The sequence below is a fragment of the Leucopleurus acutus genome, assembly GCF_964270905.1.
Source record: "Leucopleurus acutus genome assembly, chromosome: 2".
NCBI classification, from domain to species: domain Eukaryota; kingdom Metazoa; phylum Chordata; class Mammalia; order Artiodactyla; family Delphinidae; genus Leucopleurus; species Leucopleurus acutus.
This window is the reverse complement of record NC_139143.1, coordinates 22,079,965-22,092,800: the sequence shown is the minus strand read 5'-3', so window position 1 is coordinate 22,092,800 and position 12,836 is coordinate 22,079,965. Positions and strand designations below refer to the sequence as shown.

The 12,836-nt window shown below is 40.6% G+C and overlaps 1 protein-coding gene across 1 annotated transcript in view; it reads right to left on the bottom strand.

The window, feature by feature from the left end:
- Positions 1-5,728, bottom strand: part of FBXO28 (F-box protein 28) — a 30,413-nt gene extending 24,685 nt beyond the window's left edge. The window contains exon 1 of the mRNA XM_082833780.1: positions 5,433-5,728. Within this exon, the coding sequence (XP_082689906.1) occupies positions 5,433-5,699 (267 nt within the window). The 5' untranslated portion in view covers positions 5,700-5,728. The remainder of the gene's footprint in view (positions 1-5,432) is intronic.
- Between the last annotated feature and the right edge of the window lie 7,108 nt (positions 5,729-12,836).

Here is a 12,836-nt window from a genome sequence, read left to right as displayed (position 1 = left end):
GTCAAAGATTAGGCTGCTTATTAGACCCTTGAACTGAAAGGGATGTAGACACCAGAACCCGTCCTTTCTTTTAACAGTGAGAAAACTGAGGCCTTAAGAATTTATATGACTTGTCCAAGGTCATCCAGCTACTCACAGGCAAAAAATGAAATTAAGAATAAGGGTCTTCTAGCAAATAGATACTTATTGTTTATATATATACATATATATGTATCAGTCTAATATGGACTTTAATATGGATTACTCTCAGTTTCCTCATTTTTTTGTATTGGCTGCACAAGATTATTTGAAGGATTGGAGACGTGCCTAGGACAGCACCTCAATAAAAACCAAGCTATGTGGGGGGGGAAAAAAAAGAATCCAGGTCTTCTGATTTGCATCTTTTTAAATTTAGTGATCAGTAGCTATACAGATCGAAATGATTATCCTAATTATTCTCAACTGATTAGAGTCTCAAATAATACTCCACGGCTATAGAAACTGTTGGCACTAGTCTAGAAAGTAGGACTTCTTTATTTTAAGGACATTAGTGGGGGGTTCCTACTACACTACTAAAGTTTAGAGATGGAGCTAGACCAAGATCTTCCTATAATCCTCTCAGTCAGACAAATCTGCTGTGTAGAACATTTGACAAGCCATCTGGGCTGGATTCTTCAAAAAGTCATGAAAGAATGAAAACAGTGAAAAAGTGGGAGGAATTTTCTAGATTAAAGAGTCTAATGTTTTATTAGATTAAAGAACCTTAACTACCTCCCCAACCCCTCCAAGCTATAAAAAAATATTTTGAGGACAACTGAAAAATCTGAATATAAAATGTAATATTAAATCCCTTGGAAGTGATGATATTGTGATTACATAGAAGAAGTATTCAGGGGTAAATGTCATTATATTTGCACCTTACTTTCTAATGGTGAATAAGCATACAAGTGAAAGAGATAAAGCAAATGTGGCAAACAGTTAATGACAGGTGATAAAATCATTTAAAAGATGAACAATGAATGAGCCAGGCCTATTTGTTTTTTTCAGTGAACTCCTCTTAATTTCCCTTACCTATTAAAAATATTGATACAACTTGCCCCCTCTTTCGTAAGAATACTTTAATCTTTTATAAAAAAATTCTATCTACCTAGCATGGATTGTTTAAGATACAATACTATATATAGAGAGAGACAGAGTTAATTCTCAATCGTCTGCTGGTAAAAAAAATTACAACAAATTAAAAATTCTCTGGGTGTCCTCCCTAAATATTCACTTGGAAAGAAAATATAAATTTATTTTAATATAAGCCTGAGCAAAACAATTAGGATAATTACATGCCTTTTTTCTGCTGGGAATGTTCTTCTACCTCTGACTGGATGAAAATTCATGATCTTGAGGAAGCCTCTCCTGATTAACCTCTACATTCTTGTATTTACTACTATGCATTTGTTGTCCTAGTGCTTTGTAAATGTGCTCAAGGAAGGTGTTTACATTCTGTCTCAATGATGATACTGTGGACAGGGTTACTGATTGAACACCTTTGCTTTGAGACTATGCAGGAGTGAACTGTCCCCAAAATATTATAATTTCTTACCTATACTTAAGTACCTGTTAATAAATCAATAACCTGATGATGACATGGTAGGGGAAGAAAAAAACCCCAGCAACGCAGAGAGTGTATTTTCTATAATACAGCGATACAGAGCAGTGGTCCTCAAAGTATGTGACCCTTGGGATTCCCAAGATCCTTTCAAGAGTTTGTGAAGCTAAACTATTTTCATAATACTAAGATGTTATTTGCCATTTTCATGCTTATTCTCTCACAAGAACAGCAGAATTTTCTAGAGGTAACATGACATGTGATGACAGCTAAGGGAATTGTGCATTGTGTACTCTTGTGTTTTCTAGACTTTTCAAAGGTAAGCTCTTAGGGTCCTCAATAACTTTTAAGAGTGTAAAGGGGTCCCGAGACAAAAAAATTTGAGAACTACTGGTATAGAGCAAGAGATAGGAGGAAGACAGCTTGCCTACTTAAAAAAACAAGTAATGGTTTCCCATTTTCCTTCATATTTTCTACCAATCAGCCCTCTCTACAACTGAAGTTTTCAAACACATTTGAAGAAAAGATGTAAAAGGAACTAGAAATGGGTAACAGACTTAACTAGATACAGTGCTTTAGAGAAATATCTTGGGACAAAAGCATATATTTATGTACCTTGTTACCAACTGGAAAATTTCATTCCAGATAATAAGCAGGACTTCTGAATTTAACTTTTAGTCAAATTTGTCCCGAACCACTAATAGGATTCCATTAACTTTATAGGAGCTCCACTAGAATCACAGAGGAGAAGGTATGATAGGCTCTCTCTAAAACAACTTTTTTTTTTTTTTTGGTTGTGCCACGCAGCTTCCAGGATCTCAGTTCCCCGACCAGGGATTGAACCCCAACCCCCTGTGAAAGCGGGAGTCCTAACCACTGGGCCACCAGGGAATTCCCAAAGACAGCTTTTAAAGCCTCCCATACTCATTTTTTCAGTGAGCGAGAACACCGTACTCATGAGTCAAAGTTATACGTTTAAAGTTAGCTTTGATCTGCTCTGTAACCAGCTGTAGGACCTCACTTCTTAACCTGTGCCACTTGTTTCAAAAACTCTCATACCTGCCAAGGAGGCCTAGGTGACAATCTAATGCTGCATCAGCGCAAACTTGTGTGATTTATTGGCAGAACAACTCAAAGTACATGTTTTGTCATTTCAAAAGTTGTGTTCATCCAATTAATTTTAAATATATTGGAGAAGTTAAATATTTAAAGAGTTATTTTTATGTAACCAGGATTTCCAAGTTCCATGTACATTTTTGGAGCAAATAGTCAATGGCAGAAAAAACAAAACAAAATCCAATTTAATAAGGCATTTGGACAGTCCCTTGGAAATAACTAAATTGGAGAGTCAAACCAATAATTCATGGCAACAGGAAGCAAATTATCAACTAAACTGCAATTGAAAAATGTTATTTTAGCCATTTCAACTTAGAGCAAATCTTTTCAAGAAAATACAGAGTGGTTAAGCACATGGATCAAGCAACTGTCCTCTAATTTAGGTGCTAACAATAGTTATGACTGAGGTCCTAATAAGGCAAGTAAATTGGGAAGGAAGAAAAAAGAAACACCTGAAAAATAAATAAACTAGCTCATCAACCATTGAATAGTTGACATTTAGCTTTATGGAAACCAATTCTGTTCTTAATTAATATCACTCTCTTCCAATTATATCCAACCTAACTCCACTCAAGAAATTATGTAATTTGTATGCCAGATAGCAGCACACACACTGCTACTGATTTTCTGGCAAACAGCATTTAGGTATAAATGGTCACTTAAATGAGAAAAGGCCTGTAAAAGACCTAACAAGCACTATCTCTAGGCAGCCAATTTCATTAAATGATCGTAATTAAATTAATGCTGACATCTAGTGGCAAGAAAGAATCTTTCATGTTACTTGAATTGTACCTTATGACATCAAACAAATGAATCTACAACCAAAGACACTTCCAAATCCCCACAAAAGATTATCCATTTAATCTAAAAATTATCCATTAACCTTAAGAAAGGAATAAATAGTTCCCCATTACTAAAGCAGAGGGAAAAAAACCATCTTTTAAGATGTAAAACTGGCAGCAGAATCTTTTTGGGGGGTAGGAGTGGAGGGGTGGTAAGGGACTCCTTAGTGGAGGGGTGGTAATGGACTCCTTATGGAAAAAAATCTTTGAAACTACAAATTTGTATCTTTAAAACACTAGAATAGAAAACTACTTAAAAACGAAGAATGCAGCTGAATACTTCACTTGAAAGAGATGTCATTTACTAATAAATTGTGGGGTGTGTTTTTAACTTTGTCCCCTAGGACAGGCTGGTTTTCCCCCCTTTAAAAACGTTTTTAATTTTTTAAAAAATAAAATGACTAACAAATGAACAACCCCCCCCCCCAGTTTTCCTCAACACTTATAAAACAGAACTGTGAACATCCCAAGCTTTACAAAGGCATTGTCTGGCTGAAAGGCTCAATTCAATCAAATGCTATGCCCAATTTCCAGACACCAGGAATGTATACCATGAATTCTGATCAAACATCATCCTTTATAAAAATCTGAAGGAATATTTAGGATTCTACAAGAAATTCTGGATGACATGTCCTGGAAATTAAGGGACAATCATTTTGAAATATCACTTTTCAAATGAAGAATTTTCCATCCTGCAGACTGGCATGGTTAATGTGCTGTGTTGACAAGAAAAAAACCCAACAACTGTCCACCAGTTTGAATGAATATTTACAACCTTCCTTTAAAAAATAAGTATACTTTCAGAAATACAATTATAATCAATTTTAGATTGGAGATGTACACCTAAAATATGGCATATTGATTATTAAGAAAATGCTATACACAGCACATTCAGCAATGTGTCTTTGTCCTCTTAAAAACAACCCGACCACAGATTTAGCTTCCACACAGAATCGGTCTGCAATCATTTCAAAATGTCCACCTCCTTCAATTTCCTTACCACTTAAATTCACTGAAAGGAAGCAAAATACCTGACTGAACTAAGATATTCATCAAACCTTCAGTGAAACTTCTGGAATGAAGAAAATCCCAATGGCAATTTATTTTCATAAATCATGGACTAAACTACTGTGATTTTAAGGTATAAAACCTCTCCTAAAGCTGGTGGGTGGGCGTAAATCACTAGTTAGAAAACGAACTGCAGGAAAGAAAAAAAACCTTCTCAAGGGGCAAGTTGCTTCACTATGGGTGCGAAGTATCAGGGGTGAGGCAAAGCCGGAATAGTCACTTCTCAGGGCTCTACTTTACTGGTCAACTAGGGCGCTGGGGATGAGGCTACGTTCCAATTCCTCCAAACCTCTACCGGCTTTTGGGAGGACCGACCGATCCGACTTTATTTTCTGCAACAAAAAAACTTAGCGGGGGGGGGCGGGGTAACAATACGTTATTCTCGCAGACAAACCAAACCTGGCTGGGATCATCTCGCCTACTTCGGAATGCTGGCCCCCTAACTCCGGCCGGGGGCTGGAGGGTGATATACAAAAGGCAGGTGGCGAGACCCCTCCGGGGTCCACATTCAGGTCGGGAGGAGGTGGGAAGCCCAGCTCCCGCTGCCTCCTCGGCCGCGGCCCCGCTTCCGGGTGGGGGGCACGGAGCCCCCCAAGGCCAAGTTCCCGCACGCAGTCGCCCCCAGCCCCAAAGCAAGGGCAAAATCCGGACAAGACCCGCGGACCGGCCCCGACAGAGACTTTGGGGCGGGAGGGGCGCCCTCGGTGCTCTGGCGCCGGCTGCGGCTCCCAAGGGGCTCCCTCCCCGGCGAACGCTCTTTCCCTCTCGGGCCCTCCCCAAACCTCGGCCCGGCGGAGAGGGCGGCGGGGGTCCCGTGGGGGCCTCACCAGGCGGAGCTGGCTAATTTCGTCGTAGGACATAAAGCTGAGGATGTTTTCGATGGCTACGATGGGCAGCGCCACGAGCGTGTTGTTTTGAGGCAGCTGGTCCGGAGCCAGCGCCGGGGTCGGGGGAGCCTGGGACCCCGGCTGCGGGGCCTGGGGCGGGGGAGGTGGGGGCAGTCGCTGGGTAGAGCCGATGGCCGAAGGGGAGCCGCCGTCGCCGTGGCCACCGCCTCCTTCCTCAGCCATCCGCTCCTCCGACGCCGCCGCCATCTTGGGGGTTTGATTCCTTCCTCCCACAGCAAGGGGAAGAGGGACACTTCCTGTGCGTCACTTCCGCCTCTTGAGCCGCCGGGGAGGGGCACCTGGAGAAGGGGGAGGAGCCCGTGGATGACAGACGAGAGAGGCACACATTGCTGCTTGTTCAAGTGGGAAGCAGAGAAGAAAGATAGTCTTTGTAAGCCCTTTCTTCTAAGATTGGAAACGACTTGAGGGCAAGGGAACCCTGTCTAAAATGAACTTCATCGTGCAATTTTCTTAAAGTGCTTCCAATTTTCTTAAAGTGCTTTCCTGATAAAGGGAGATAAAAATTATGTTAACTAGTAAGTGTCAATGGAATGATGTAGAGTATCATCATTTTTCAAGAACCATAGTAATAATTGATTTAGGTAAAAAGGAATTAGGGATTGATTAAAAATACCATATGAATGAACTCTGAATACATGTTCAATTAAAGAAGCCAGACACAAAGGACCACGTATTGTATGAATCCGTTGATATGAAATGTCTGAAATAGCTAAATCGACAAAGACAGAAAGTAGATTAGTGGTTCCCAGGGGCTGGAAAGAGCAAAGGAAAGGGGAATGACTGCTAAGGGGTGAAAGGTTTCTTTCTGGGGTGACGAAATGTTCTGGAATTAGATAATGGTGATTGGTGCACAACTTTGTGAATATACTAAAAACCAATGAACTGTACACTTTCAAATAGTGAATTTTATAATACGTGAATTGTGTCTTAATAAAAAATTGATTTAGGCAAGAATCATCAAAAGATGCTAAAACTAGAAAGTAAAGGTGTGATGTGGAATATAATATTTACATAGTCTCAAAATAATCCCCATAAATTACCTATCAATTACAAAATAAAAAGATTTACAATAGTGAAATTTGGTGGACACCACCACACCAAATGATCAAAATTGACATCATGAGTTATGGGGGGAAATGGATATTATACAGCTCCTGATGTGTTATCTTAAAAAGGACATAACATAATGTGGTATTCCTACCAAAAAATACATAACCTGTATTTGAGGTAGACAAATCTAGGTAACTATCCCATCATCTTAAAAAAGGTTAATGTCATGAAAGACAAAGACTATGAAATTTTACCAGATTAAAAGAGACGAAAGCAACAAGATAACTAAACATAGGTGATCCTGGATTGGATCATGGAGTAGGAATAAGCTCAATAAGAACATTACTGTGACAATTGGCAAAATTTGAATATAGAATATACGTTAGATAATAATATTGTAATCGTATTAAGTTTCCTGATTTGGATAATTTTATTGCAGTCACATAAGAGAATGTCCTTCTTCTTAGGAAATACACGTTGAAGTGTTTAGGGGTAAAGGAGCATGATATCTCAATTTGCTCTTAAATGGTTCAATATGTAGATAGATAGAGAATGAGATTAATAAAGCAAATATGATAAAAGTTAACAATTGCTGAATCCAGATGAAGAGCATATGAAAGTTTGTACTATCTTTTTTTTTTCCTGCCAGTTTTCTGGAGCTATAGTTGACATACAGCACTGTATAAGTTTAATGTGTACAGCATAATGACTTGACTTACATACATCATGAAATGATTATCACAATAAGATTAGTGGACATCCATCATCTCATATAGATACAAAATTAAAGAAGTAGAAAATTTTTTTCTTGTGGTGAGAACTCTTAGGATTTACTCTCTTAACAGCTTTCATATATCACCTCTAGCAGTGTTAATTATATTTCTCACGTTGTACATTACGTATCCTTGTACTATCCTGTGACAAAGATTAAAGGTGCACAAATCACTAAATTTTGAAGCTTTCTGTCTTTCGTTCTGGGTCTTTAATCTTTAAGTTTGCAATGTGTCCTTTCTTTTCCTGCTTTGGTTTGGAATCTCATTGTTGCATGGTAGAAACTGCAGAAGAAGCTAGGCATGACTAAGGGCTAGAGGAAAGGGAGTGGCAGCTAAAGCAAGAAGATGAACTGGAGGTGGTGGTAGTGGTTAGCTTGTTAGAATTGGCGTCCTTTCCCCATTCATGGGTATGTAAACTATTGGTCATTTTACCCATCATTGTTGCAGATCATAAAATTCTTTGACGTTACTTCTTTAGTTCTTCTACCCTAGGATTGCTTAGCATTCAATTATGCCTAAGTATGTGCATATTTATAATCTGTTAACTTTATCTCCACTAATAGATTGTAATTTCATTTTTCTACCTAGGGTATTGCTATATCTTCATAGAACCTGTTACAATTTGATCTGAAATGAGTTCATTTTCTACCTTGCTTTATTAGAGTTATGTACTTTCTTGGTAGGTTGGATTGAAATTGAATTTCTGTAAATGGAATCGTGCTTTATCTTTATAAAGAAAACCCTTAGGGGCTTCCCTGGTGGTGCAGTGGTTAAGAATCAGCCTGCCAATGCAGGGGACATGGGTTTGAGCCCTGGTCCGGGAAGATCGCACATGCCACGGAGCAACTAAGCCCGTGTACCACAACTACTGAGCCTGCTCTCTAGAGCCCGCAAGCCACAACTACTGAGCCCACGAGCCACAACTACTGAGCCCACGTGCCACACGAAGAGTAGCCCCCACTCACTGGAACTAGAGAAAGCCCGCGCACAGCAACAAAGACCCAACACAGCCAAAAATAAATTAATTTAAAAAAAAGAAAATCCTTTAAGAAGTGAATCATCACTCCCTTCGTCTATTGGATAAATCGACTAGTTATATGCAGTTTTGTTTTGTTTGAAATGGACCTGTGAAAAGTCTTCCTACTCCCTTATCGCTCCACATGTGGTCAACTAGTTAACATCTAGGCCAGGCTGACCCCTGATCTAAACAACAGAATAAAACTTTGGAAACGATTTAAACCACTTCCTGCCAGTAAGCCCATTTAACTTGTCTTCTGTTTATGTATATTGGATCTGTGCCGCTACATATTGTTTTTGTTTTTTTTGGTTTTTTTTGCGGTACGCGGGCCTCCGACTGTTGTGGCCTCTCCCATTGCGGAGCACAGGCTCTGGACGCGCAGGCTTTATGGCCATGGCTCACGGGCCCAGCCCCTGGGATCCTCCCGGACTGGGGCACGAACCCACCTCCCCTGCATCGGCAGGCGGACTCTCAACCACTGCGCCACCAGGGAAGCCCCTACATATTGTTTTTTAGAAGAGAAAGTTTCAAAACAAATGATTGCTTTGTTTCAATTATTGAAACCAATGCTTGTTTTGGAGATGTTTCCCAATCAAAACAAATACTTGTAACTAAAACAGATATTTGAAATTCTGGGAGTTCTGAGTTCTAAATGTGTTTTTTACACCATCAGCGTACCATAGGATCGTTGCAAGATAATGATCTCTGGTACAGGATGGACCTACGCATCTTGAGATCTGTGTGTTTCTAGTTTCATATTTAATGAGAGAATAATATTACCTTCCTTCTTTATTTCACAAAGTTAATATGAGGATGAGCTGAGATAGCAAGTGGGTGGACTTTAGAATTCCTTAGATTAAAGATGTTCAAGTCAATTTACTGTAATGTAATATAGTCACTGTACATTATCCTGGCCCCATTATCCATCTGCTTTCCTGGTTAAGGTGTGTTCTGAGAGGATAAGATTGGGTTGGGTGCAGTGAGGTTTGCTGGGGGCTAAGCTATTCAGTGGCACCTCCACAGGAAGATGGACTTTATATATGAAAAGAGGAAACTAAAACCAGACATTGTTTTTCCTATTTGTTAGCAGATTTGTAACATATAGAAAGAAGGATGAACTCCTAGACTAAAAAGAGTTTTGAGGGTTTCTATGGATTCTAATTAACCATGTATTTTTTTCCTTTTTAATTGCAGTAAAAAAAAAACATAAAATTTGTCATCTTAACCATTTCTAAAAGTACAGTTCAGTAGTGTTAAGAATATTCACATTGTTGTGCAATCTCTAGAACACTTTCGTCCTGCAAAACTGAAACCCTGTGCTCATTAAACAACAACTCCCTATTCCTCCCTGCCCCCAGCCCTTGGCAACCTCCATGCTACTCCATGTGAAATCATGTGGGGAAGCACCACGATCAGCTATGAGGCAGAAGGAACAGAGGGGAAAGTATGGCCCAGGGCCTTTATTGTGTTTTCTCGGGGGAAGGAATGGGTGAAGCGAGATAGGCAAGTTGACCAAGTTTAGGATTGGATAGCTTGAATAATTTCAGCAGGCTCTGGGCTACCAGGTTGTCTCTAGTTGTCCTGTACTTGGCTCTGGGGTTATTTAGGGCAAGGGGATAGTGTTCTGAACTGACAGAGGCTGGTAAAAGGAGGTGGTTGGACTCTGAATTGGTTGGTGTGCATATCAAAGACATGTTCAAAGGCAAGTTGTTTTCTATCTCTAGGAATATGCAAATCCTGGGAGAGGCAGTCCTTCCCCAGGTTGAAATGCCCCAAGATGTCTAAGCATCAGTAAAATACAGAAAATAAGAAACCTGATTAATACACCTTCTCTAACCTCCCCTCTGCTCCCAGTGGTCTTGTCTTCCATTCTATCTCAGCTACTTACTCTCATAGTCATGCGGTAGACCTTGTCATTATCAGTGACTGGAATTTTTTTTTTTGCGGTACGCAGGCCTCTCACTGTTGTGGCCTCTCCCGTTGCGGGGCACAGGCTCCGGATGTGCAGGCTCAGCGGCCATGGCTCACGGGCCCAGCCGCTCCGCGGCATGTGGGATTTTCCCAGACCGGGACACGAACCCGTGTACCCTGCATCGGCAGGCAGACTCTCAACCACTGTGCCACCAGGGAAGCCCATGGAACTTTTTATAAATGTTTCAAACATCCCAGTCTCTGGCCATCTCTTCCTGTCTTTGCAGCTCACTCTCTCTAATACCTCAGTGTTTAATAATCGTCTGAACCCCCTGGGACCCACCTCCATTGATTATGCTAGTTTTTCTCCTGTCCCTCATCCTTCTCATAACATCACTTCCTGCCTAACTCTGCTCAAATTCCATTGATAGTCATTATCATTACTCCCTTGTAGAAATCTTCAACTCACTTGCCCTTTCTTGCTTTATCATGCTTCTGGCTAAACTACGGTATTAATATGGTTATAGTGTGGCTAGATCCAACTCTCTACTTACTTCTGCCTGCAATAGAGAGCTGAATATGGCTGCCAAAAAGAAAAAAAAAAGTAACCATGCTGACTGTTCTCATTTTAAATTCATGATCATGACCCTCAAGTGGGCCTTACTGCTGCTCTACAATCACTGTACATTTCCCAAGTTCACTTCCTCTACCATTTTTTTTTTTGCGGTATGTGGGCCTCTCACTATTGTGGCCTCTCCCGTTGCAGAGCACAGGCTCCGGACGCGCAAGCTCAGCAGCCATGGCTCACGGCTCAGCCGCTCCGCAGCATGTGGGATCTTCCCAGACCGGAGCACGAACCCGCGTCCCCTGCATCGGCAGGCGGACTCTCAACCACTGTGCCACCAGGGAAGCCCTCTACCATTTTTTCTAATGATTATTTCACAGCTTCTCCTCTCTTCTCAAACCTTCAATACTCCTCCATCTCTCCACCTGTGTTCAGTTATTGATCTGGCTTCTTAACTACTTCAAAGACAAAATACAAACAATCAAAATAGAACTTCCACAAGCTCTCATCCCACATGTACCCACTGACCTGTACCTACCCATGTACTCTGCCTTCTCTTTTGTTACTTTGGATGAATTTTCTAGCTCCCAGAGAAGGCTAACCTTTCTGCTTCCCTAGTAGATCCCACCTTCCCTCCTCTACTTAAGGAATCATTCCTGCAATTTTCCTTTCTCTCCATTAAAATTTCTCTCTTTACCAAATATTTCTCCTCAGCATACACACATGTCATTAGTTTTCCCATCTTAAAAAAAACCCAAAAAAACAGCTCTTGACCTCACATATCCTTGCAGCTACTACTCCATCTCTCTCCTTCCCTTCACTGCAAAACTTCTTGAGTTGGCCATGTTTCCTGCCTCTAATTTCTCTTCTCATATTCTCTCTTGATTCTGCTCCAGTCAGGCTTTTACGCTGGCCACATCTTCAAAATTGCTCTTATTAAGATCTCCAGGAGCTACACGTTGCTAAATCCAATGGCCAATATTTAGTTCTCATCTTACTTGACTTGTCAAAGGCATTTGAGAAGGTTGTTCTACCCTCTTTAAAATACTTGCTGTGCCTGCTGTATTTCAGGTCATACATCATCCTGGTTTTCCTTCTACCCGACTAGTCTCTTCTTTCATTCTCTCTTCATTTCCCCGATCTCCTAATATTGGGGTGTCTCAGGGCTCAGTCATTGGCCTTCTTCTCTTTATTATCTATATTCACTCTCTAGGTGGTCTCATTTATTGCCTTCTAAAACAAACATATCTCCAGCCCCATCCACTCTTGTGAACTTGAGATTTAAACATCCAACTGCCTAAGGAATATTTCCATTTGGATGTCTAATAGTCATCTCAAATTTAGTATATCTCCAAATGGCTGTATCCCCAACTGAGCTCCATCAAACCTGCTCTTTCCACAGTGTTCCTCATCTCAATGAATGGTCACTTGATCCTTCCTCTTGCTCAGACCCAAACCTTGAAGTCATTTTAAAAAAAACAGTTGTATTAAGATATAATTTAAATATCCTACGTCACCCATTTAAAGTGTACAATTCAATGACTTCTAGTGTATTCACAGAGTTGGGTGACCATTACCACAATCAATTTGAGAACATTTGTATTACTCCAAAAAGAAACCCTGCACCCCTGTGTTGAAGTCATTCTTAACCCTTCTCTTTCACAGCCCACATCCAATCCATCAGCAAGTCCTGCAGGCTCTACCTTCAGCATATGTTCTGAATATTCCACTTCTCACCACTTCTACTGCTTGTTCCAGCCTCCATCACCTCTTGCCTGGGTTATTGTAACGCCTTCTTAACTGATGTTCCTGCATCTTCCTTCATCTATTCTCAACCCAGCAGCCAGAGTGACCCTACTATAACATAAGTCAGATCCCATCTCTTTTCTTCATAGTTTCCATTACTCAGTAAAAGCTAAAGTCCTTACAAAGGCCAACAAGACCTGACAAACCCTGGCCTCCATGACAGCTCTGACCTCATTGTTTACTGCTCTCCTCATCACTCT